The 25,445-nt window shown below is 41.1% G+C and overlaps 1 protein-coding gene across 1 annotated transcript in view; it reads right to left on the bottom strand.

Moving 5' to 3' along the window:
* The window catches only part of TCEA1 (transcription elongation factor A1), a 58,717-nt gene that overhangs the window by 12,933 nt on the left and 20,339 nt on the right, over nt 1-25,445 (bottom strand). Inside the window, exons 3-8 of the mRNA XM_050801817.1 lie at nt 22,713-22,818; nt 16,017-16,104; nt 9,905-10,050; nt 8,757-8,813; nt 6,140-6,294; nt 846-992 (exon numbers count right to left, since the gene is read on the bottom strand). Coding sequence (XP_050657774.1) covers nt 846-992; nt 6,140-6,294; nt 8,757-8,813; nt 9,905-10,050; nt 16,017-16,104; nt 22,713-22,818 — 699 coding nt within the window. The remainder of the gene's footprint in view (nt 1-845; nt 993-6,139; nt 6,295-8,756; nt 8,814-9,904; nt 10,051-16,016; nt 16,105-22,712; nt 22,819-25,445) is intronic.

The following is a 25,445-nucleotide window of genomic DNA, read 5'->3' as shown; positions in this document are numbered from 1 at the left end:
GTCTGGAAATTTGGGATCAGCCTGGCCAACACAGCAAGACCCCATCTCCACACACAAAAAAAATAATAATGTTTTTAAAAGAAATCACTCTCATACTTAAGAAAGAAATCTTATCTCCTCTTGAACTAGTCCCCAGTTACCCTTTCCATGGTTTTGCTTTCCATGGTTTCAGTTATCTGTGGTCTGAAAATATTAAATGAAAAATTCCAGAAATAAATAACTCATCAGTTTTAAACTGCACGTTGTTCTGAGTAGCATGAAGAGAGCCTGTACCATCCTACTCTGTCTCATTTGGACTATGGATCATCCCTTTGTCCAGTGTATGTCACTATAATGCTACCTACCCATTACCCATCCACATAATCAGGGCTCGATGAGGCAGGACCACCTGAAGCAGATGAGCCTCCTTCTGATGGATCATCAGAAGGTGAATAGCAGCCTAACACTTAAGTCACAATGCCTACATCATTCACTTTGCCTCATCTCATCAAATGAACAGGGGTGAGTACAGTGCAAGACACTGTGAGAGACAGACTACACTCATATTTCTTTCATAACAGTATCTTGTTATAATTATTCAATTTGATTAACAGTTATTATTGTTCATCTCTTCCTAGGCCTAATTTATAAATAAAACTTACCAGTACGTATGTATAGGAAAAAACACGGTATACATAGGGTTAGGTACTATCTGTGGTTTCAGGCATCCACCTGGGGTCTTAGAACATATCCCTCCATGGATAAGTGAGGGACTACCATACTGGTAACTATCTTTGCTATTTATTTTAAAACAGGAGCTGCAAGCATTTTTATATAAAAATAAGAATCTATAAACAATCACAAACCTGTGTGTAAGTGCAATTCTTCTTTTTACATTTGCCACATGTGAACAAGTCAGTCTGGGTCCCACCAGTCTTGGCCATCTGATGCTCTCTGATGGCTTCTTTGGTCAAGTTTTTCCGCATCTCTTTCAGCTCATCACTAGCCATTTCCTATTAGGTAGGGGGCAATACCACTCAGTTATAGACACCTTCTATACATATCCTGAATGATATTTTGATCAATTAGCCTAATCATAATAATAAACCACATATCAACCTTTAAAGTTTTAAAAGCATTAAATTAATATTTTTCCTCCCAGGGCTTGTAAAAGTTTAATTCCTTTTAAAAATTTCTTCAAATACTTAAAAGTTTACATGTGAAAATTGGACTTAAGTACTGTTTAAAGGCTACTGAAACCACCTTTGCAAAGATTATGATAGTGAGAGAAATCGAACATGGCTGACTCCATCTTGCTTCTAGTGTCACAGGCTGGCTGTCTTCCCTCTTTCCTGGGCACAGGCCAAGCTAACCATGGGAGGAATTTATAGTTTAACTTTGATGCAAAGATGGTAACGGTCCTTCCCTAAAACCAATGCCTCTTCGTTCAGAGCCTGAGATCACCTTTGCAAGACTAATGAAAGGCCAGAGGATTAGGATTATGGGAGCGGCCTGAACTCTACTAAAATGTAGACATAGTTTCTATAATCCCTCACTGCTTAGGAGTCATGTGGCCAGAGGGCACAAAGTGTGTGACTTCCCCGATTGCTCCTACAGGTAACATTGTTATTGTAGAACCTGAGATTGGTTTTTTTGAGATGTTTTTCAGACTGAGCCCTCCAGAACTCAGGCTCCTAACCCAGAGATACAGAAGGACCAGTTCCCACATCCCAGTGATTACATCCCCAACCAATCAGCAGCACTCATTCCCTAGTCATAGGAATAGTCTCCACCAACCTATCCTTGTAAAACCCTAACCTCCCAGTCTTCAGGGAGACTAATTTGAGTAATAACTTCGTCTTCTGCATGGCCAGTCTCGTGTTAATAAAACTCTTTCTTAACGGCAATAGTGCAGTCTCAGTGAACTGGTTTTGTGTGTGTAGTGGGCAGGAAGAAGCTGTTGTGATTACACTATGAACAATGTAAACCTACAACGAGTACCTCTAGTATCCAGATTATAGTCTTTAATACCATTGCCTACACCCCATCCCCAAAAGAAGTCAGGGATCTCTGGAGCAATGTCTGATTCCAGTTTTGAGGCAAGAAATGTACAGAATATGCCAGGGTCATCTTCTTGTGCCAGTTTTTACTAGCTAGTTTTACTAGCCAGTTTTTACTAGCTAGTCATACTTTGCTTTATCTTGCTCTGCGCTATTGTCCTTCATTTTACTGCACTTTGCAGTTACTGCATTTTTTACAAATTGAAGGTCTGCAGCAATGCTGTGTTGAGCAAGTCTATTGGTGCTATTTTTCCAAAAGCATGTGCTCACTCCATGTCTCTGTGTCACATTTTGGTAATCCTCACAATATTCCAAGCATTTTCACTATTATTGTATCTGTTAGGTGATCTGTGATGAGTAATTTCTCATGTTACTATCGTTTTGGGGGCACCATTAATTTTGACCACATAGACAGTAAACTCGACAAATGTTGTGCGTGTTCTGACTGCTCCACTCTTTCCCCGTCTCTCTTCCTCTCCCTGGGCCTCCCTACTCCCTGAGACACACCAATATTGAAATTAGGCCAATTAATAACCCTACAATGGCCTCTAAGTATTCAAGGACAAGGAAGAGTCAACATGTCTCTCGCTTTAAATCAAAACCTAGAAATAAGGCTACGTTTAGTGAGGAAGGCATGTGGAAAGCTGGGATAAGCCAAAAGCTAGGCCTCTTACATCAGTTAGCCAAGTTGTGAATGCAAAGGAAAATTTCTTGGAGGAAATTAAAAGTGCTACTCCAGTGAACACATGGATAATGATCAAAATAGCCTTATTGCTGATATGAAAACATTTTAGCGGCCTAGACAGAAGACCAAACCAGCCACAACATTCCCTTAAGCCAAAGCCTAATCCAGAATAAGGCCTTAACTCTTTAATGCTGAGAGAGAGAAGGAAGCTGCAGAAGAAAAGTCAAGAGGCTACCAGAAGCTGGTTCATGAGGTTTAAGGCAAGAAGCCGTCTCCATAACACAGTACAAAATGCAAGGTGAAGCAGCAAGTGCTGATGGAGAAGCTGTGGCAAGTTATCCAAAATACCTAGCTAAGATGATTGATGAAGGTAGCTATTCTAAACAACAGATCATCAATGTTGATGAATACTGGAAGAGAGTGACATCTAGGACTTTCACAGCTAAAGAGAAGAAGTCAATGCCTGGCTTCAATGCCTCAAAGGACTTTGAATGACTCTCTTATTAGCGGCTAAGGCATCTGGTGACTTCAAGCTGAAGCCAATGCTCATTTACCATTTAAAAAATCTTAGGGCCCTTAAGAATTATGCTACATCTACTCTGTTCTATAAATGAAACTACAAAGCCTGAATTACAGCACATCTATTTACAGCATGATTTACTGAATATTCTAACCCCACTATTGAGACCTACTGCTCAGAAAAAAGATTTCTTTCAAAATATTCCTACTCATTGACAATGCACGTAGTCATCAATATACCTAGTCATCCAATAGATCTGATGGAGACATCCAAGAAGATTAATGTTATTTTCATGCCTGCTAACAACAACATTCATTCTGCAGTTCATGGATCAGGAGTAATTCTGACTTACTTTTTTTTTTGAGATAGGGTTTCACTCTGTCGCCCACGCTGGAATACAGTGGCGCAAACTCAGCTTACTGAAACCTCCACCTCTCAGCCTCAAGTGATCCTCCCAACTCAGCCTCCTGAAGTAGCTGGGATTACAGGAATGCACCACACCATGCCCAGCTAATTTTTTTTTTTTTTTTTTTTTTTTTTAGAGATGGGAATTTGCTGTTGCCTAGGCTGGTCTCCACCTCCTGGGCTCAAGTGATCTGCCCATCTCGGCTTCCCAAACTGCTCAGATTACAGGTGTGAGCCACCATGCCCAACTGACTTTCAAGTTTTTATTTCAGAAATACTTTCTGTAAGGCTGCAGTTCCTACAAAAAGTAATTCCTCAGATAGATCTGAATAAAGTAAACTGAAAACCTTTTGGAAAGGATTAACCATCCTAGATGCCATTAGGAACATTAGTGATTCATTGAGAAGAGGTCAATATATCAACATTTAGAGGAGTTTGAAAAAAGTTGACTCCAATCATCATGGATGACTTTGAGGGCTTTGACTTCACTGAAGAAAGTAATCACAGAGGGGCCAGGTGCAGTGGCTCATGCTTGTAATCCCAGAACTTTAGAAGGCCAAGGCAGGTGGATGACCTGAGGTCAGGAGTTTGAGACCAGCCTGGCCAACATGGTGAAACCCTATCTCTACCAAAAATACAAAAATTAGCTCGGCATGGTGGCGGGAGCCTGTAATCCCAGTTAGGAGACTAAGGCAGGAGAATCGCTTGAACCCAGGAGGCGGAGGTTGCAGTGAGCAGAGATCACACCACTGCACTCCAGGCTGGGCGACAACAGTGAAACTCCGTCCCCCACCACCAAAAAAAAAAGTAACCACAAATGTAGTGGAGAAAGCATGGGAAGGAAAATTAGAAGTGGAGCTTCAAGATGTGACTGAGTTGCTTCAATCTCATAATAAAAGCTGAACAGATGAGATGCTTCTTGTGGATGAGCAAAAAGTGATTTCTTGAGATGGAACCTATTCCTGGTGAAGATGCTGTGAACATTGTTGAAATGACAGCAAAGGATTTAGAATAGTACATCAACTTAGTTGATAAGGCGGCAGCAGCATGTGACAGCACTGACTCCAATTTTGAAAGAACATCTACTATGCATAAATGTTATTAAACAGCATTGCAAGCTACCAAGAAATATTTCATGAATATTTGTTCCATCAATGCAGCAAACCTCATTGTTGTCTTATTTTACAAAATTACCACAGTCACCTCAACCTTCAATAACCACTACCCTAATCAGTCAGCAGCCGTCAACATCCAGACAATTCCCTTTTCCAGCAAAAATAGTACAACTTGCTGAAGACTCAGATGATCATGAGCAATTTTTAGCCAGGTGTACACTGTTTTATTAGGTGTAATGCTATTGCACATTTAACAGATTATAGTATAAGCATAACTTTTATATGTACTGGAAAGTCAAACAATTAGTGTGACTCTTGTGTGTCACTTTATTGCAATATTCATTTTATTGCAGCAGTCCAATCCAAACTTGCAACATATCTGAGGTATGTTTGTGTACAGAAGAAAAATTCACTCTCTTGAATGTTTACTAAAACAGTGAAATTGTAGATACAATATAGCTAATATCTATGAACAACCATGTCTATAAATAGCAAGCTACAAATTTCATTTTTTCTATAATTCCCTATTAAAATTTAAGAAATAATCAATAGGATGGGCACAGTGGCTGAAGCCTGCAATCCTAGCACTCTGGGAGGCTGAAGCAGGAGAACTGCTTGAACCCGGGAGGCGGAGGTTGCAGTAGCCATTGCATCCCAGCCCGGGCAACAAGGCAAAATTCCATCTCAAATAAAAAAAAAAAGGAAATAATATGATGTAACCAATTTTATAGTGTTTAACCATGAAAAAAGGTTAGCACTTACAAAGTTTACTTGCAATTAGAGATTCAACTCTCTGGCTCTACATGAATTCATAAAAAGTAAAACAATTGGCAGCCAGCCGTGGTGGCTCACGCCTGTAATCTAGCACTTTGGGAGGCTGAGGAGGGCAGATCACCTGGAGGTCGGGAGTTCGAGACCAGCCTGACCAACATGAAGAAACCCCGTCTCTATGAAAAATAAAAAAATTAGCTGGGCGTGGTGGTGCATGCCTGTAATCCCATCCACTCGGGAGGCTGAGGCAGGAGAATCGCTTGAACCCAGGAGGCAGAGGTTGCGGTGAGCCAAGATCGTGCCATTGCACTCCAGCCTGGGCAACAAGAGCGAAACTCAGTCTCAAAGAAACAAAAAGTAAAACACGTTTGTTTTTAGACAATAATTTAATGTAATCACATTAAAAGCATGGAAACAGCTGGAGAAGGAGCAAAGTACTGACAAAAGATATAATCACCTTAAGTATTTGTCTAGTATATATCAGAATAACTAACAGAAATTTATTACATATGCAATATTTATATAGTAGTCTATGATGATAATAGGCTTTACACTTCACAACAGAGAATCACATTATAGAAACCTCAGATTCATACATACTCACCTCTGCTGTCATTCTAGCAAATAAGTCAGGAGGAATATTCCCACAGAGGACATTTTTCCTTAAATTTGGATTTTTTGCATCTTTAAGATTTGATATCCTACTTCGTACTCTATTTTTGTATTTCATGTCTGTATTCCTTATTTCTTGATATATAGGTACCAGGCCGTTAAGGAAAAAAGGTAAAATTATAAAAACAAGATCACTTTTTTTTCCTATTCTGCCAAAATAAGAATTCCTGAGGCTGGGCACAGTGGCTCATGCCTCTAATCCCAGAACTTTGGGAGGCCAAGGCTGGTGGATCACGAGGTCAGGAGATTGGTACCATCCTGGCTAACATGATGAAACCCCGTCTCTACTAAAAATACAAAAAAATTAGCTGGGCGTAGTGGCAGGTGCCTGCAGTCCCAGCTACTCAGGAGGTTGAGGCAGGACAATCACGTGACTGGGGAGGCAGAGGTTGCAGTGAGCTGAGATCAAGTCACTACATGCCAGCCTGGGCGACAGAGCGACACTCCATCTTAAAAAAAAAAAAAAAAAAAAAAAAACCTGAAATTTCTAAGCAATTCACAACAACTGTTTCCAGTTTCCAGTTTAGAGTATGTTAAAAACAAGGTAGTATATCTAATTCCTTGAACAGTAATTGGCAAATAATAGTGATACTACTTTTACACTGTAAACTAATTGTTTGCTTGTTTGTTGTGAAGGCGGATAGAAAGTCTCACTCTGTCACCCAGGCTGGACCTCAGCTCACTGCAACCTCCATCTCCCGGGTTCAAGCAATTCTCCTACCTCAGCCTCCCGAGTAGCTGTGATTACAGGCGCCTGCCACCACACCCGGCTAATTTTTGTATTTTTAGTAGAGACAGGGTTTCACCATGTTGGCCAGGCTGGTCTCAAACTCCTGACCTCAGGTGATCCACCCATCTCGGCCTCTCAAAGTGCTGGGATTATAGGCGTGAGCCACCGCGCCCGGCCTAGTCATGTTTTATTTCCTAAATGTTTAGTGCCAGCAGTATGCAAGTCAACAGGGTTTCAAAAAGTAACTCAAGTACTCAACATGAGAAAGCATATGTTTGAAAAGGAGCTTGAACTTATTCAAGCTCTACTTGCCCAAATCTGAATTCTACTAAGGATCCTAAAAGTCTCTTTGGTTACACAGTTCCCGTAGGGTCTCTGAGAAGAGACCATTCAACATGGCCATGAGGGTTCATCTCCTCCCCCTGCTCAGCAGGAGCTACCTCTCAGCAGGCTCTTTTCCCCAGAAGAGGTCACTGCCAAAGCTGAACCCTGGAACAGCTCCCTTCCTAATACAGCCATTTCTTCAACTAGGACAATCCCATGTTACACAGCCGCCTAGATGCTCCCTGCCCCTACCCACACACAGTATCCCTTTCCTGAAGCCCTTTCCCGGTGCTCAGCATGAACAGGCTTCCTCTGGAATAATGAGCTCAGGTGACTGTGTGTGCTCTGAGGTCCCCCTAACTGAGAAGTCTTAACATTTACGTGTGTATGCTTTCCATGCCCTTTTGCACAACTTAAGTTCAGACACTACATTCTCAATTTACAAGGCAGAAAATTTTAAAAGCCATCAATACTGTACTTTGCTTTTGAATAACAGGAAAAACAAGACAAACAAAATGATATAGATGTCCCTCTCCTTTCCAAGAAAACAATACAATTAAGACAAAAAGTGAAGAATAAGACTTTGAATTCTATAACAGCAGGAAAAATTAAGCTAGCAGATTTCTTAAAACAATTATGACCCCCCCTTGAAGTTGTGTGACACCGAGTGACTTGTCTGGCTGGTAGCAGAAGTAACAGATGACACTCCTTGGCAGTAGTTTTGAAAGCCAGTATGCAATTTATCCCTTTTACCTTCTGCCACATCACCAGCTCACAATGGCCACTCCACCAGCCTCGTCCTAGAGGACAATGACCCAAAGCCCAGAGTCCTCAGCTAGCCTGTGCTGAACATATAGGACAAATAAATTCCTATTTGTCCAGTTTAATCTGTGAAAGAAACCTTTGTGGTATTAAGCCACTGAAATTTCAAGGTTGTTACCACAATATAACACAGCCTATCCTGCCAAGTACATGAAGTCAATCTTGGACACTAGTGTTTTGCTAGGAAAGAGAAATTCTTTAGGTTTTTGAATTGCCAATGAGTTACACCCATGTTCTCGTGTATTTTGTAATCTCTTCTAATTATGTTATCGGTTTGCCTTTCTCATTCTCAATCACATTTTCACTCTCCTGCTATCCGAATCAATTTTACCAGGGATTTATATATTTCAGTTTCCAAAGAGCCAGGTCCTTTCAAACTTCGCTGTTCTAGTTCATTCAGCTTCATCATGAAGGAAAAAGTCTAGCGTGGTGGTCAAGATCATGGGCTTGGAGACAAATTCCCTACACTGGAATCCCAGCCTTGTCAGTGTCAGGCTGTGTGATCTAGAACAATGACTGATCCTCTTCTGCTTCTGTCTTCTCTCTGTAAAATAGGTTGAGAGCACCTAATTCACTGAAAGGACTACCGCAGGTAAAACCGTGCCTGGCACTTGTATATGTTCAATCAATATTACTTATTAAAAAAAATTATGAATATACACACAAAGGATATCTTCTTCAATCTGAGATCCTAATTCTTCCTCATCAGCTCCAATTGCAATGTAGTCATCTAAAAACAGGCATAAAGAATTGTCAAGTTATTGTTACAGATTAAAAGAAAATTCTAATACCAGGTAATTAAACTACATACCTATTTCTTAAACCCCATTTGCCTGACGTAAAGAAGCCGTTCAGTTTAGTTGGTTAGAATCTAGTCACTTCACTGCCAACTAGACTCCTTTTCTGGGCTTCACCTGATACCCACAGTGCTCCTGCACTGACGACTCCTGATCCCTCAGGCACAGGAAGTAACTGATCTAGCAGGCAATTCATCTTTCATAACTCCATAAATTCTGGCTGCTCCAGCAGAGAGTAAAGAAAGTTACAGAAAGAACTGTCTTCTCTCCTGTGACTCAGGCTTCAATGCAAAGAAACCATTCATTTAACCTGCCAATCACATATACAGACACACTCAGAAGACTCCTATACGAATATTCAAAAGAAGGAAATAAACTAGGGAGAGAAAAAAAATATATATATACATATATATATAAATAAAAATAAAGAGACAGTAAGGAAATCAAAGTAGAAAGGGCAGAGTAAGGAGAAATACAGGTCAAAGTAGCCATGATGTGGAATGAGAGAAAAGAAAAAGGATGAATTCGTATAAAATGATAAATATTCCTGTATATAAAACTTTAAAGCCAAAATGTTACATGTTAATACTGGATACTCTCAAATTAAATTAAGCTCCCATACATAAATCAAGACTCATCCCTCTCTTAAACAGAAAATAGAAAACGCTCATACTGTATGTCATACTATTTAACAATTCAGTATTGTTAACTCTCAACCTAAGATCAGCATACACAGTTTGCAGATTAAATTGTGGGGAAACAAAAGATTTGTGAGAAAAAAGTATACATTACTATGAATTCAGGGAAAACATCCATGTATTAGAGGGAATCTATTTCTTACAATTACATAGTAATAAGCAAATGCCCCAGTATTTCTCCCCCTCTCCCCCTTAATCCCCGAGCTAAGCAGCAGTGGGTGGGCTATCCACAGGGTGACACTCATCAAACAGTAATATGGAGTTGGAGATGGCAGTAGTTGGTGGTGGTGACCAAAGGGCTAAGAAATAACATGCGCTGGACTTACCCCCTGTTCGAAGAGCTGCCGCAAGCATCTCCCTACACTTCAACCGCACAGAATCAGAAGTGCTTGGTGCCCGAGGAAAGGATGAAACGTAAGTATCTCGAGCATTTGTCTCATCCTTTCTGTTGCTTACATTGCCGCTGGAAGTACTGAAATATGCACACAAAAACACCACAAAAAGAAATCAAGAACAATCCTCTCAAAGTAACAATATTACTATCATGCTGTAAAAACAAAATTTGGGGCCTAAATAAATGACACAGTATCTCAGTGACCTTTATATGAGGGGAAAAAAATTGCCTGCATACAGATTAAAAAGAAGTTAAAAAGTTTACAATTTAGTAAAGAGACAAGTATCGTGCCTTTTTTTAAAAACTAAACATTTTATCTTTGATTCTCATTTTAAATATTAAGCAATATTTTTAATAGAGAAAATACCCATTATAGTTCAGTAAAACAAATGAAAAGCAATGATCTTGGTATAAGGAGAAGGATAAAGGGATGGGACCAGAGAACGACAGCTTTCTCTTTTTTTTTTTTTTTTGAGACGGAGTCTCGCTCTGTCGCCAGGCTGGAGTGCAGTGGTGCGATCTCAGCTCACTGCAAGCTCCACCTCCCAGGTTCACGCCATTCTCCCGCCTCAGCCTCCCGAGTAGCTGGGACTACAGGCGCCCGCCACCACGCCTGGCTAATTTTTTGTATTTTTAGTAGAGAGGGGGTTTCACCATGTTGGTCAGGCTGGTCTCGATCTCCTGACCTCGTGATCCACCCACTTCAGACTCCCAAAGTGCTGGGATTACAGGCGTGAGTCACTGCGCCCAGCCTTTTTTTTTTTTTTTTTTTTTTTTTTTTGAGACGAAGTCTTGCTCTGTTACCCAAGCTGGAGTGCAGTGGTGCCATCTCGACTCACTGCAAGCTCCGCCTCCCAGGATCACGCCAGAGAATGACAGCTTTCAACCAAAACTAGAGACAGAGACAGAGACAGAGACGAGAGAGAGAGAGAGAGAGAGAGAGAGAGAGAGAGAGAGAGAATGCTAGAAAAACCCTGTTTCACAGGGCACGGTGGCTCACACCTGTAATCCCAGCACTTTGGGAGGCCAAAACAGGCAGATCACTTGAGGCCAGCAAATCCAGCCTGGGCAAAATGGTGAAACTCCATCTCTACTAAAAATATAAAAATTATCTGGGCATGGTGGTGCCCGCCTGTAATCCCAGCTACTTGGGAGGCTGAGGCAGGAGAATCGCTTGAACCCAGGAGGCAGAGGTTTCAGTGAGCCAAGACTGCACCACTGCACTCCAGCCTGGGTGACACAGCAAGACTCCAACTAAAAAAAAAAAAAAAGAGAGAGAAAAAGAAAAAGAAAAACCTTGTTCCACTTAGATAGTGAGGTCCCCAGTGAGACAAATACCATGTGTACTGATGAGTCGTGAGGCTACAAAATGGTGTGTTTCTCCCCAGAAACATCACCTCAGTATGAACATTTGGGAAGTTTTATAATTTTCCAGTCAACCTAATTCTTTCAATTGCTTCTGAGTAGCTTCTTACACTGGATTATCACTAAAATGGGTTCTTTCCAAAATAATCTTCGTGATTACAATTAAGCTTTATCGCATTTAAGACAGCTGCAGTAACCCTTTTCAAAGACTGATTAAATCATCCACCATCCATAGATGTGACTTGCTACAATGCTGCAAGAACATACTCCCTTGCCTTCTCTCCAAAACATAACCACTGTTAAACTTCACAAACAGGTGCCTGTGGGTAAGATGGTCATTAATACCTTCTAAATTTAGTCAGTTCCTTTTCGAAGCCTTCAGTGATTTCCCCCTGTATTCCCAAAATACTGATTCACACAGGTTTGTATACAATGACTTTTCAACATTTTTCTCTCTATCAGACTGAATTTCTCAAGAACAAAAACTAGGATTTACTTTTCTTTGTGTTTTCATTATGTAGCATAATGCCTGTCAGTGATAAACAAATGAGCAAACCAATGTTTAAAAACCCATTTCTTTTTCTTTTAAGACTCCAGCCTGAGCAACTGAGCAAGACTTTTCATAGTGGTGAACAGAGCAAGAGTTGTGCAGTGGTGCCATCATAGCTCATGCAGCTTTGAACTCCCGGGTTTAAGCAATCCTCCTGCCTCAGCCTCCTGAGTAACTAGGACTACAGGTACATGCCACCATGCCCAGTTAATTTTAAAAATATTTTTTGGCCAGACAAGCTGGCTCATGCCTATAATCCCAGGAGTTCAACAACAGCCTGGACAAAATAGTGAGACCCGGGGTTGCCAAACATGGTGGTATGCACCTGTGGTCCTAGCGACTTGGGAGGCTGAAGTGGGGGGCGGGCTTGAGACTGAAAAGTTGAGGCTGCAGAGAGCCTTGACTATGCCACTGTACTCTAGCCTGGGTAAAAGAGCAAGACTCTGTCTCCAAAAAACAAAAAACAGTCCAACAAACAAATAAACCTTTTGTTTTTGGTAGAGACAGAGTCTATGTTCTCCAGGCTGGTCTCGAACTCCTGATCTCAAGTGATAATTCCGTCTTGGCCTCCTAAAGTGCATTAGCCACCGTGCCAGGCCCCAAAACCCATTTCTTTTCTTTTCTTTTTTGAGACAGAGTCTCATTCTGTCACCCAGACTGTAATGCAGTAAAACAATCATGGCTCACTGCAGCTATGACCCCCAAGCTCAGGCGGTTCTCCTGCCTCAGCCTCCCAAGTAGCTGGGACCACAGGCATGTGCCATCACACCTGTCTAATGTTTTTTATTACTTGTAGAGACAGGGTCTCCCTATGTTGCTCAGGCTGGTCTCAAACTCCTGGGCTCAAGTGATCCCCCACCTTGGCCTCCAAAAGTGCTGACATTACAGGTGTGAGCCACCACACCCAACCAAAAACCCACTTCTTAAACACTTTGATTAAATGCTTTTGCTTCTCTGTGTCTGCAGCCAAATGCTACGCAGGAACCAAGAACCAAGGGAAACTGCCCACACGGACTGAGAGAGACTTTTCCTCACTAGTTTCACTATTGCTGGTCCCAGTTCCTACATTCTGATACTTCTCAATCCTCTTGCATTTCTGTGTGTGTGTTGGGGGGGGGGGGGACCAGGGGGGCATGTGTAGATAGATACCAATCAGTTACTTTACCAGACTTCATATACAGTAATTTTCTTTTGCAGACAGGTTCTATACCTACACATCAAGCACATAAAACTGAAAAAGACAACAAGAGGACGGACACGGTGGCTCACGCCAGTAATTCCGGTAGTGTGAGAAGCCAAGGTGGGCGGATCACTTGAGGTCAGGAGTTTGAGACCAGCCTGGCCAACGTGACGAAACCCCATCTTTATTAAAAGTACAAAAATTAGCTGGGTGTGGTGACGTGCACCTCTAATCCCAGCTACTCGGGAGGCTGAGACAGGAGAACCGCTTGAACCTGGGGGGTAGAGGTTGCAGTGAGCCAAGATTGTGCCACTGCATTCCAGCCTGGGCAACAGAGAGAGACTCCATCTCAAAAAAAAAAAAAAACAAGGCAGGGCGTGGTGGCTCACACCTGTAATCCTAGCACTTTGGGAGGCCAAGGCGGGAGGATCACCTGAGGTCGGGAGTTCGAGAACATGGAGAAACCCCGTCCCTACTAAAAATACAAAATTAGCCGGGCATGATGTACATGCCTGTAATCCCAGCTACTTGGGAGGCTGAGGCAGGAGAATCACTTGAACCCGGGAGGCAGAGGTTGCAGTGAGCCAAGATTGTGCCATTGGACTCCAGCCTGGGCAACAAGAGCAAAACTTCGTCTCAAAAAAAAAACAAAATAGGCCGGGAGCAGTGACTCAAGCCTATAATCCCAGCCTTTGGGAGGTCAGGCAGGCAGATCACGAGGTCAGGAGATCGAGACCATCCTGGCTAACACGGTGAAACCCCATCTCTACTAAAAAAACACACACACAAAAAAACTAGCCAGGCGTGGTGGCTGGCGCCTGTAATCCCAGCTACTTGAGAGGCTGAGGCAGGAGAATGATGTGGGCCCAGGAGGCGGAGCTTGCAGTGAGCCGAGATTGCGCCACTGCACTCCAGCCTGGGCGACCGAGCAAGACTCCATCTCAAAAAATAAAAATAAAAAAAAAAATAATAATAATAAAATAAAATAATAAAAACAAAGACGAGAGACTGAGGAACTATCCCAGATTTAAGAAAACTAAACGGATATAATTTAGAAAAAATTGCATAAACTTTATTAACAACCACTGCTTAAGCCCACCTTTGACTTACCTCTTTTAATATAGTTAATATGTTTAATATATATATTTAATATAGTTAATACAAATACCAAAAACAGTGTACAAGACATTAACATAAACATGAGCAGTGCATGATCAATTTTGGGAAAATATTGAGAAACAAAGTTAAAATCGGCAGTAGCCTTAATGTCCTAAATACCTCAACACGGCTGGGCGCGGTTGCTTACGCCTATAATCCCAGCACTTTGGGAGGCCGAGGCAGGTGGATCACCTGTGGTTGAGAGTTCGAGACTAATTTCGCCAACATGGTGAAACGCCGTCTCTACTAAAAATATAAAAATTAGCCAGGTGTGGTGGCATACACCTATAAAAATTAGCCAGGTGTGGTGGCATACACCTATAATCCCAGCTACTCAGGAGGCTGAGGCAGGAGAATCATTTGAATTTGGGAGGTGGAGATCTCAGTGAGTCGAGATCACGCCATTCCAGCCTGGGTGACAGAGGAAGACTCTGTCTCAAAAATAAAAAATAAAAAAGGCCAGGCACGGTGGCTCACACCTGTAATCCCAGCAATTTGGGACACTGAGGAGAGTGGATCACCTGAGATCAGGAGTTCAAGACCAGCCTAGCCAACATGGTAAAACCCCATCTCTACTAAAAACACAAAAATTAGCCAGGTGTGGTGGGCGCCCGTAATCCCAGCTACTTGGGAAGCTGAGGCAGGAGAATTGCTTTGAACCCGGGAGGTGGAGGTTGCAGTGAGCTGAGATCATACCGCTACACTCCAGCGTGGGTGGCAGAGCGAGACTCTGTCTCAAAAAGGTATGTGGCCCCTCCCCACCAGAATTCCTGATTGAGTAGTTACCGGATGAGGCCTGAGAATCTGTATTTCTAACAATCTGTATTTCTCTCCTCTTCCAGGGACCGTACTTTCGAGAACCATTGCTTTAAATCAGTGTTGACAGTTAACCTACCAGGTTCCCAAGAACAGAGGAACGATTTGTATTTAACCAACTATGCGTATGGCAACATGTCCAATACTGCATAGTTTATGATATGTAATAGGAAAGAACACATGCAAAGGCCTCATAGGAGGTGAGGGACAATCTGAACTCTTCGCTAACGAACTTCACATTTTAAGTTCTTATAAAAAATTGCTATTTTTTTTTTTTTAAATTTAAGGTCTCACTCCATTGCTCAGGCTGGAGTGCAGTGGCATGATCTTGGCTCACTGCAACCTCTGCCTCCTGGGTTCCAGCAATTCTCCCACCTCAGCCTCCCAAGTAGCTGGGACTACAGACACATGCTGCCATACCTGGCTAATTTTTTTTTTTTTTTGGTAGAGAAAGGGTTTCACCATGTTGGCCAGGTTGGTCTCAAACTCCTAACCTCAAGTGATCCTCCCACCTCAGCTTCCCAAAGTGCTAGGATTACAGGCGTGAGCCACCGTGCCTGGCCACAAATTGCTAAATTCGAAAGGAAGAAAAAAAGCATGCAAAGGAGAATGAGATCAAAATGAGGGCCAAAATAAATCTAAAAAAGAAATGTGGTAAATAGAGGAAGTAATCATTTGAATCTCTAATTACTACCTCTATTATCAATTTTATCAGTGCCTACCCCAGCAATCCCATTCAATTAAACTTGTTAAGTACAATATAAATAACTACTTATTTATTCAATGTCTTCTACCTCTCAAATATTCAAGAAATCTGAAAAAAAATTAGAATACTTGGCTACATACATTTACTAATTCCATTTGATTAGAAAACAAAAAAAGGAGTGTAGATAGGGGAACATTAGACGGGGGGAATTGATGCAGGAAGTAAAACTATGACTTTCAATATAAATAAATGTCTATACTGTGAAGTACCTTTCTTCTCTTGCTTCAGGGCTGTTCTGTGATGTAATTGCAGGTTCTTTTTTCTTTTCGTCAAGGTCTTTCTCAGTTGATGGCCCATCTGAAAATTATGAAATCTCTTAAGTTGCTAGCATTTGTAAAAACTAAAATACTGCATGTTAACAGGCTATTTGCACAACAACATGAACTAAAACCCTAAGTTTCCTACAAGTAGATGAAGTTTGATTAAGCTATTAGCATATGTACTGTTTTTCACAATGCAAGTTCAGTCAACACTTCCAAATAAATTCCCTCATTTGGTGGGAACTACAAGTTCATATGCCATGGGAACCTAAAGGGAGGAAAGTATATGGAACAAAGAGGTGGGAAGAATATGGAAATATCTGCACTGCTACTTTAAAAATGAAAGCACAGGTCAGTGAAGTGGCTCACGCCTGTAATTCCAGCACTTTGGGAGGCTGTGGATCACTTGAGCTCATGAGTCTGAGACCACCCTGGGCAACATGATGAAACTCTGTCTCTACAAAAAATACAAAAATTAGCTGGGCTTGGTGGTACACACCTGTAGTCCCAGCTACTCAGGAGGCTGAGGTGCGAGGATGGCTTTTGCCTAGCAGGTGGGGGCTGCAATGAGCCAAGATCACACCACTGCATGCCAACCCGGGCGATAGAGCCAGAACTTGTCTCAAAATAAAGCCAAATAAAATAAAAATAAAAGCATAAAGCATACACAGCAATATTGTTTTAATAAATTTCCATAAAGTTGGAAAATTTAAGGTGGTATCCAAAATATAAATATTTCTGGTATGGGTAAACAAAAAACACTTTCATAGAAATACCTCAGGATGAGTAAGACCTACCCAGCACCTTCTCTATCTTAAATGATCTATAAAGTAATACAGAATGCACAAGTTTTAAGACCTAAAGAGGTGGCTGGGCATGGTGGCTCATGCCTGTAATCCTAGCACGTTGGGAGGCCACAGCAGGCAGATCACGAGGTCAGGAGATTGAGATCATCCTGGTTAACATGGTGAAACCCCGCCTCTACTAAAAAAATACAAAAACTTAGCCAGGCGTGGTGGCACACACCAGTAGTCCCAGCTACTCAGGAGGCTGAGGCAGGAGAACCGCTTGAACCTGGGAGGCGGAGGTTGCAGTGAGCCGAGATCGTGCCACTGTACTCCAGCCTGGGCGACAGAGAGAAACTCTGTCTCAAAAAAAAAAAAAAAAAAAAAAAAAAAAAGGTAAGCAATGAGATATTACGAAATAATGTACATAAAATAGGTTGAGTCAGTGCAATATTTTAACAGCCAAAAGAAACATTCACTTTCAAATCAATCAACACAGCCTTAAATTTTAAAACTGGTACCTGCCTGGGGTCGGATGTGGTGGCTCACACCTGTAAACCCAACACTTTGGGAGGCTGAGGCAGGTGGATTACTTGAGATCAGGAGTTCGAGACCAGTCTAGCCAATATGGTGAAACCCTGTCTCTACTAAAAATACAAAAATTAACTGGGCATGGTGGTGCAGACCTGCAATCCCAGCTGAGGCTGAGGCTGGAGAATCATTTGAACCTGGGAGGAGGAAGTTGCAGCAAGCCGATATTGTGCCACTGCACTCCAGCCTGGGCGACAGAGTGAGACTCTGTCTCAAAAAAAAAAAAAAAAATCGGTGCATGCCTGTAGTCCCAGCCACTCAGGAAGCTCAGGCAGGAGGAACGTTTGAGCCCAGGAATTTGAGGCTGCAAGGAGCTATAACTGCACCACTGCACACCAGCCTGGATGACAGAGTGATACCCTGTCTCAAAAAAACAAAACAAAAACAAAACACACAGCCTTGAAGCTAAGTTCAGAAAACGTTTGGGTCTACCGTATAAAGTACACCAGTTAACTACGTTTTACTCACTACATAAGCAATAAAGGCTACATAAATAATTTTTTTCAATTCTTCACATCTCTCTGTATAGAATATAGAAGAAACTATATCCAACTGGATAGCAGGATCACCTAGGGAGCCTTTAAACATATCCTCATGCCAAGCTCCAAACCAGATCCATTCAATCCAAATCTCTGGCAGTGAGGCGCAAGCATCATTATTTTTTAAAGTTCCTTAGACAGCTCTAATATATAGTTATCTGGATGAGAATCACTGATAAGAGAAAGGTTCAAATCACAACTGGAGAACTCATCTTGTAAAGCTGAAGTCTGTCAAACCTAAAATACAATTCAAGCCCTCTGATAAAACATGCACATACACTTTAGTTTTCACATAATTTTGCTGCTCCTTGTTATTTTCAATAGTTACCTTGAAGACTCAAATCCCAAAGAGGCTATACTATTGTAACCCTGAAAACAGAAGTAATAATGACACATGGCAAGGACTAACAAATGGTCCAAAAGTAATAGGGTAGAAAGCATTTAAAAGGGAAAACTGATGTAACAATGAAATATGATCCAGCAAGGATCCAATGCTGCCAAAGGGACACAGAACTACCTCACACACTGCTCTGGCACAGTGAATTAGTACAATCCTTTTGGAAAGCACAGCAGTAAGAGGCATGAACAGCCTCAGAAGCATCCCTACTATCTGATATGGTGTTGTGGGCAACACAGCTCAGCTAGCAGGGAAGGAAGTGCTCCAGCTCTGGACTCCAGCTGTCTGCAATCAAGTCCCAGCTTGGCTATTCACCACCGATTCAACTGTGTGCTAGGTATTTAACTGCTCAATGCCTCAGATTCCTCATCATAAAATGGAGATTATATTGGCACCTAACAAATTGGATTGTTTTGAAGATTAAATGCATTAATACAGGTCAATGCTTGACATATCTTAAGTATTCAAAAATGTGCTACCTAGTAGCAGTAGTAGTAAATGTAGAAATGTAGCTAACAATGTAAAGAAAAAGCTTTAGGCAGAAAGATGTCCATCAAGACATTAGTTACAACCGCCACAAAGTTAAAAACAGTAACAAATCTAACAACAGGCAAGTGATCAACTAAAATAGTATAGTCAACTGAATAAATTATTCTGAAACCAATAAAAATAGTAGTTATGATAGAAAAACAAAGTATTTTCATTAAAAAAGGTAATATAAATTAAGTACCCACAAAGCATAGGTAAAATTACAGTAGCGGTAAAATTTATGCAAATTAAATTTGAACAGTAATGTATTACAATCCATTGTACAGAAAAAGAACCTGCAAGTCTACACTAACAGATAAATAGCTAAGGGATATAAAGAAGGTTGTTGGTTTTTTTTTTTTTTTTTTTGAGATGGAGTCTCACTCTGTTGCCCGGGCTGGAGTGCAGCGGTGTGATCTTGGCTCAGTGTAAGCTCTGCCTCCTGGGTTCATACCATTCTCCTGCCTCAGCCTCGAGAGTAGCTGGGACTACAGGCGCTCACCACCACACTCGGCTAATTTTTCTGTATTTTTTTAGTAGAGACAGGGTTTCACCGTGTTAGCCAGGGTGGTCTCGATCTCCTGACCTCGCGATCCGCCCGCCTTAGCCTCCCAAAGTGCTAAGATTACAGGCATGAGCCACCGTGCCTGGCCAGAAGGTTCTTCTTCTAAAGAATGATGATTTTATAAGTACTGAAGCAGAGGAGTCAGAAAAATCACAATTTTGCAACTACCACTACAAAGACTGGTTTGAGCAAAAAAATCAACAGATCCTAAATTGGGAGGGGAAGAGAAAGATCTGTTAAGGTGTAAGACAGTTTCAGGATCTTAAAAGTGTCTCCCACAGAATGGCTATTAGCTACAAGAGGAAAAACAATACACTATACAGTGTAGCTTTGACTGGATTCTCAAAATTACCATCAATGACTCTGGATATGATACCTTGAGAAGGACATAACATGCTTACATAGTATTCCAACTGTGAATGTACAACCTGATCTAATCATGAGAAAAAAGCAGGTACACCTCAAATATGGAATATGCTATTAAAAACAAAGGATGGGCCAAGCGCGATGGCTCACGCCTATAAATCTAACACTTTGGGAGGCCGAGGCAGGTTGGATCGCTTGAACCCAAGAGTCCAAGACCAGTCTGGGCAACATAGTGAGACTCTGTCTCAAATAAATAAATAAATAAATAACAAAGGAGGGCAGTGGCAGATGCCTACAGTTCCAGCTACTCAGGAATCTGAAGTGGAGGACTGCTTGAACCCAGGAGCTGGAGGTTAGCCTAGGCAACATAGCAAGACCCTTATCTCGACACAAAACAAAAAAGGTGGTGGGGAAGGGGGGAATAGGGGAATAAACCTGCTTCAAGGATCCAACTTAAAAACATGGGAAATTCTACCTTGAATATATTTCCTACTTTACTTTTAAACCAAAATCCAATTCTACTTTGCATTCATTACAACCGGTCATTTTCTGCATACTGTATAACATATCCAAGTTCCATTTTTTAAGCTCATTATGAATTTGATAAAAATCTCACTTTGCATAATTTGATAAAACACTCACTTTGCATAATTTGATAAACACTCACTTTGCATGAAAGTATTTTAAAATACACATTAGTGATAGTTACATGAATGTATACATAGGATAAAATTGCTCAGAAGGACACATGCCCCCACACATACACTAGTGCCAGTAAAAACTGATGAAATCTGAATGAGGTCTGTAAATTGTATCAATGTCAATTTCCTGGTTGAGAGTCTGTATATGAGAGTTATGCAATATTACCACAGGAGGAAGCTGGATAAAGGGTACATGAGACCTTTCCGTACTTTTTTTTTTTTGGTAATTTTCTGTGAGTCACTTATTATGTCAAAATAAAAAGTTAAACTCCACATGTTCAGGAGGCATACATACTTTCTTCTATAGGAAATGACCTTGCTTCTTTTATCCCTACTTGAGGCAGGGGACCAGGAATGAGGGGGAAGGGGCAGGATATATACACACACATACATAAAATTTTAAAGCATGGCCCACAAGTAATTTTTTTTATTGGGTTTGTGCAATTAACGTGAAAGACAAAATTGCATTTAATTTTCTTTCCTTTCAAATTTTACTTTTAGGAAATATATCAACAAAAAATTGACAACTCCAAAATAAGATTTAAGGGGAGGGAATTCATATTTGTTGGGCTAGGACCCTATGTACATTTCTTACAGAGGTGATAATTGATAGTGAAATATCACAGACCAAAAACAAACAAAAAGTAAAATCATGAACCCAAGTAAACAGGTTGGTCTTCAAATGAGAAAGGAACATTTCTGCCTTGGGGGAAAAACAAAGGAGAAGGGGTATTTGTATTCTTCAAAATGTCAATTTCATAAAAGATAAAGAAAAGCTTAAGAATGATTTCAAATTAGAAAACTAGCTATGTGAGGCCAGACTCGGTGGCTCACGCCTACAATCCCAGCGCTTTGGGAGGCTGAGGCAGGCAGATCACGAGGTCAAGTGATTGAGACCATCCTGGCTAACACGGTGAAATCCCATCTCTACTAAAAATACAAAAAATTAGCCGGGCGTGGTGGTGGGCACCTGTAGTCCCAGCTACTTGGGAGGCTGAGGCAGAAGTATGGCATGAACCCGGGAGGCGGAGCTTGCAGTAAGCCAAGATCACGCCACTGCACTCCAGCCTGGGCAACAGAGTGAGACTCCAACTCAAAAAAAAAAAAAAAAAGAAAACTAGCTATGTGATCCTGAACTGGATCTTTTCCTGGAGGTGAAAAGAAAAAAAAAAACAACTATAAAAAACATTATTGGGACAACTGACAAACCTGAACATAAACCACAAAATACTATACCAATGTTAAATTTCCTAAATTTCTTTCTTTTTTTTTTTTTTTTTTTTTTTTTTTTTTTTTTTGAGACGGAGTCTCGCTCTGTCACCCAGGCTGGAGTGCAGTGGCCGGATCTCAGCTCACTGCAAGCTCCGCCTCCCGGGTTTAGGCCATTCTCCTGCCTCAGTCTCCCGAGTAGCTGGGACTACAGGCGCCCACCACCTCGCCCGGCTAGTTTTTTGTATTTTTTTTTTTTTTTTTTTAGTAGAGACGGGGTTTCACCGTGTTAGCCAGGATGGTCTCGATCTCCTGACCTCGTGATCTGCCCGTCTCGGCCTCCCAAAGTGCTGGGATTACAGGTTTGAGCCACCGCGTCCGGCCCTAAATTTCTTATACTATGATTCCATAAAAAAATAAGCTTGTAGTAAGGAAATATACACAAGTATTTAAAGGGTAAAAGAGCATGATATATTCAACCTACTTTCAAATGGTTCAGAAAAAAATAATTTGTGTATGTGCAAATAGAGAAAGCAAAAGAGAGAATATGATAAAACAAATATGGCAAATATTAAAAATTGATGATATGGATGAAGGATACAGCATTCTTTCTATCATCCTTGCAAGTTTTCTGTAAGTCAAAAAATTTCAAAAACCATTTCAGAAGGTATCCACAACCTTTCCCATAAGAGAAAATTCTTCTTACTGAAAGAGTTTATCCAGCTGTGTCAAAAGTTAAGAAAGCCAAATTTGACTAGCCTAAAAGGCAAAAAAAAAAAAAAAGCCCTAAAGGTCAAATTAACTCCCCTCGCCTTTATTACGAGGCACTGATTTCAGTATATCTAGATTCATTAAGAAAAAAATGTAACCATTAACTAACCGTAAAATGTTAATGGTTAATGGTTATTAACCGTTTGAATAAATCTCAACATCATAAATATACGTAAGGGAAGATCAATGATACCTAATAATTTTTTCCAGGATTTGATGAGAGACTTTGCCAAAGATGTAACTTCTTCGTCTGTACTCTGCTTGCGAATAGCATTAACTGACATGCCGATTCTTGTGGACTGCAAGGCAATAACAAAAAAATTATGTATACCAATTTTATTTTAAACAAACTAATATTTCACCCACATTCTTTTCTTTCCCAGATTCCTGTTTCCATTCTAGAATTTTAAAACTTCAATTATTTGGATCCTTATAATAGCAAACTATATTAAGATACATACATCTTCAGATCAAATAAGTCCTAGACTCATTAATGTTCTTATCACCAAGATCTAAAAGCATAAAATTTGATACTGTAATAAGTCTGGTTAACTAGAAAAATGAAATCAATCTTTCCACAAGGGAGAAGTGAAGATAAATGAGGATAAAATATAAAATGTTGTATGTAAGTCAGGCTGAAGCAATCATGACTAATACAGGCATTTCTTTGTTTCTATACATTCCTCTACATGGATTACTTCACAGAGCACCAGCTGCAAATGATTATGAGGATATCCAAACTAAAACTACCACCTATGGAGGTTTATTCTATTTATTTATTTATTTTTTGGGGGGGAATGGAGTCTTGCTCTGTTGCCCAGGCTGGAGTATAGTGGCGCGATGTTGGCTCACTGCAAGCTCTGCCTCCCAGGTTTACGCCATTCTCCTGCCTCAGCCTCCCAAGTAGCTGGGACTACAGGCACATGCCACCATGCCCAGCTAATTTCTTGTATTTTTAGTAGAGACAGGGTTTCACCGTGTTAGCCAGGATGGTCTCGATCTCCTGACCTCGTGATCCACCTGCCTTGGCCTCCCAAAGTGCTGGGATTACAGGTGTGAGCCACCACGCCCAGCTATGGAGGTTTAAAAGGCTTTATTTTGCCAGGAACCAGCATATAATCAGAGACATTAAAATACACTTCACAAAATATAGGTAAAATTTAACCTGTGATAATTACATGCCTAAAATTACACTTAGAGCATCCACATTCATCAATCTTTTTTCTAACAACCCTTCAAAGTTGAGATTATCCCTGTTTTTAAAGATGAAGAGATTGGAAGCAACAATAAATAACATACCCAGCATCACACCATTACGAACCAGCAAAGGTGGGATTTTTTTTTTTTTTTTTTTTTTTTTTTTGAGACGGAATCTCACCCTGTCACCCAGGCTGGAGTGCAATAGGGCACGATCTCGGTTCACTGCAACCTCCACCTCCCGGTTCAAGTAATTCTCCTGCCTCAGCCTCCCAAGTAGCCGGGATTACAGGCGCAGGCCACTTCGCCCGGCTACTTTATGTATTTTTAGTAGAGACGGGTTGCACCCATTGGCCAGGCTGGTGTCGAACTCTAGACCTCTAAGTGATCCACCCACCTTGGCCTCCCAAAGTGCTGGGATTACAAGCGTGACCCATCAGCCCAGCCAAAAGCTGGGATTTTAATCCAGGTTTGTCCACTGCCAAAGTCCATGGTCTTTCTAGCACATCAGTGGTTTCAAATTGTGCTCAAAGAACACAAAAGCTATGACAGCCCAAATATGGATGATAAATAAAAAATGGAAAATTATTTAGTAAGTTCGGGTTGTTAGCAGACAATCTTTCAAACATATGGTCTGTGGAAGAAAAAAATAACAGAAGAAATTCTTAGTGGTGAAAAAAAGAAGAGAACCCCTATTGTAAGCTTTATGGCAGAAAAAAATACCAGTACTTGAGGTTTCCTTCTAAATTATTCAATCCTCTCAACAAAGAGACAGATTCAGGATCTAAGTTTTATTCAAGAATTTAGAATATGTGGTTGGCTAGAGTGTCCTATATCTCTTAGAAAGCTGAGCAAAGCAGACAAGATTGAACAGCAGAAAGATAAAGGGACTCCACAATTTTAAAGCCCCAAATAATTTGGGGTTAACAAGGCTAGTTTACTAGGAAAAAACTCTACTTTTTGAATGTGTGGAGGAAATAACTTACTAGTGTGTTCTGAAGCCTAGAACTGACACAAATGTGCAAAAAACTAAAATGGCACTTTACTAGGGGCTTGCAGGAGAGCAAAGGTGTAAGGAGATGATGAATAAACTATGTACTGCTGGGTGATTGCTTTTTGATTATCAGAGGATGTTTTGATTACTAAAAAGTCAATGATTATCCTGCTTAGCCCCAAACAAAACCTATACTAAGAATATAGTTACCTGTAATAAACATGCCTATCTATGGAAGGGACTGTCAAGCCAAAATAATAAGAAATGGGGGGCATGGTGGCTTACGCCTGTAATCCCAGCACTTTGGGAGGCTGAGGTGGGCAGCTCACGAGGTCAGGAGTTCGAGACCAGCCTGGCCAATATGGTAAAACTCTACTAAAAAAATAAAAAAACAAAAAACAAATTAGCCGGGCGTGGTGGCGAGTGCCTGTAGTCCCAGTTACTCGGGAGGCTGAGACAGAAGAATCGCTTGAATCCAGGAGGCGGAAGTTGCAGTAAGCCGAGATCACGCCACTGCACTCCAGCTTCCAGCCTGGGCTACAGAGCAAGACTCTGTCTCCAAAAACAAAAAAAAAGGGTGGGTACGGTGGCTCACGCCTGTAATCCCAGCACTCTGGGAGGCCAAGGCAGGTGGATCACGAGGTCGGGAAATCGAGACCATCCTGGCTAACACGGTGAAACTCCATCTTTAAAAAAATACAAAAATTAGCTGGGTGTGGTGGCACGCACCTATAG

The sequence above is a fragment of the Macaca thibetana genome, chromosome 8 (genome assembly GCF_024542745.1).
Source record: "Macaca thibetana thibetana isolate TM-01 chromosome 8, ASM2454274v1, whole genome shotgun sequence".
NCBI classification, from domain to species: domain Eukaryota; kingdom Metazoa; phylum Chordata; class Mammalia; order Primates; family Cercopithecidae; genus Macaca; species Macaca thibetana.
The sequence above is the reverse complement of the archived record's forward strand: the minus strand, read 5'-3'. Positions and strand labels throughout refer to the sequence as shown.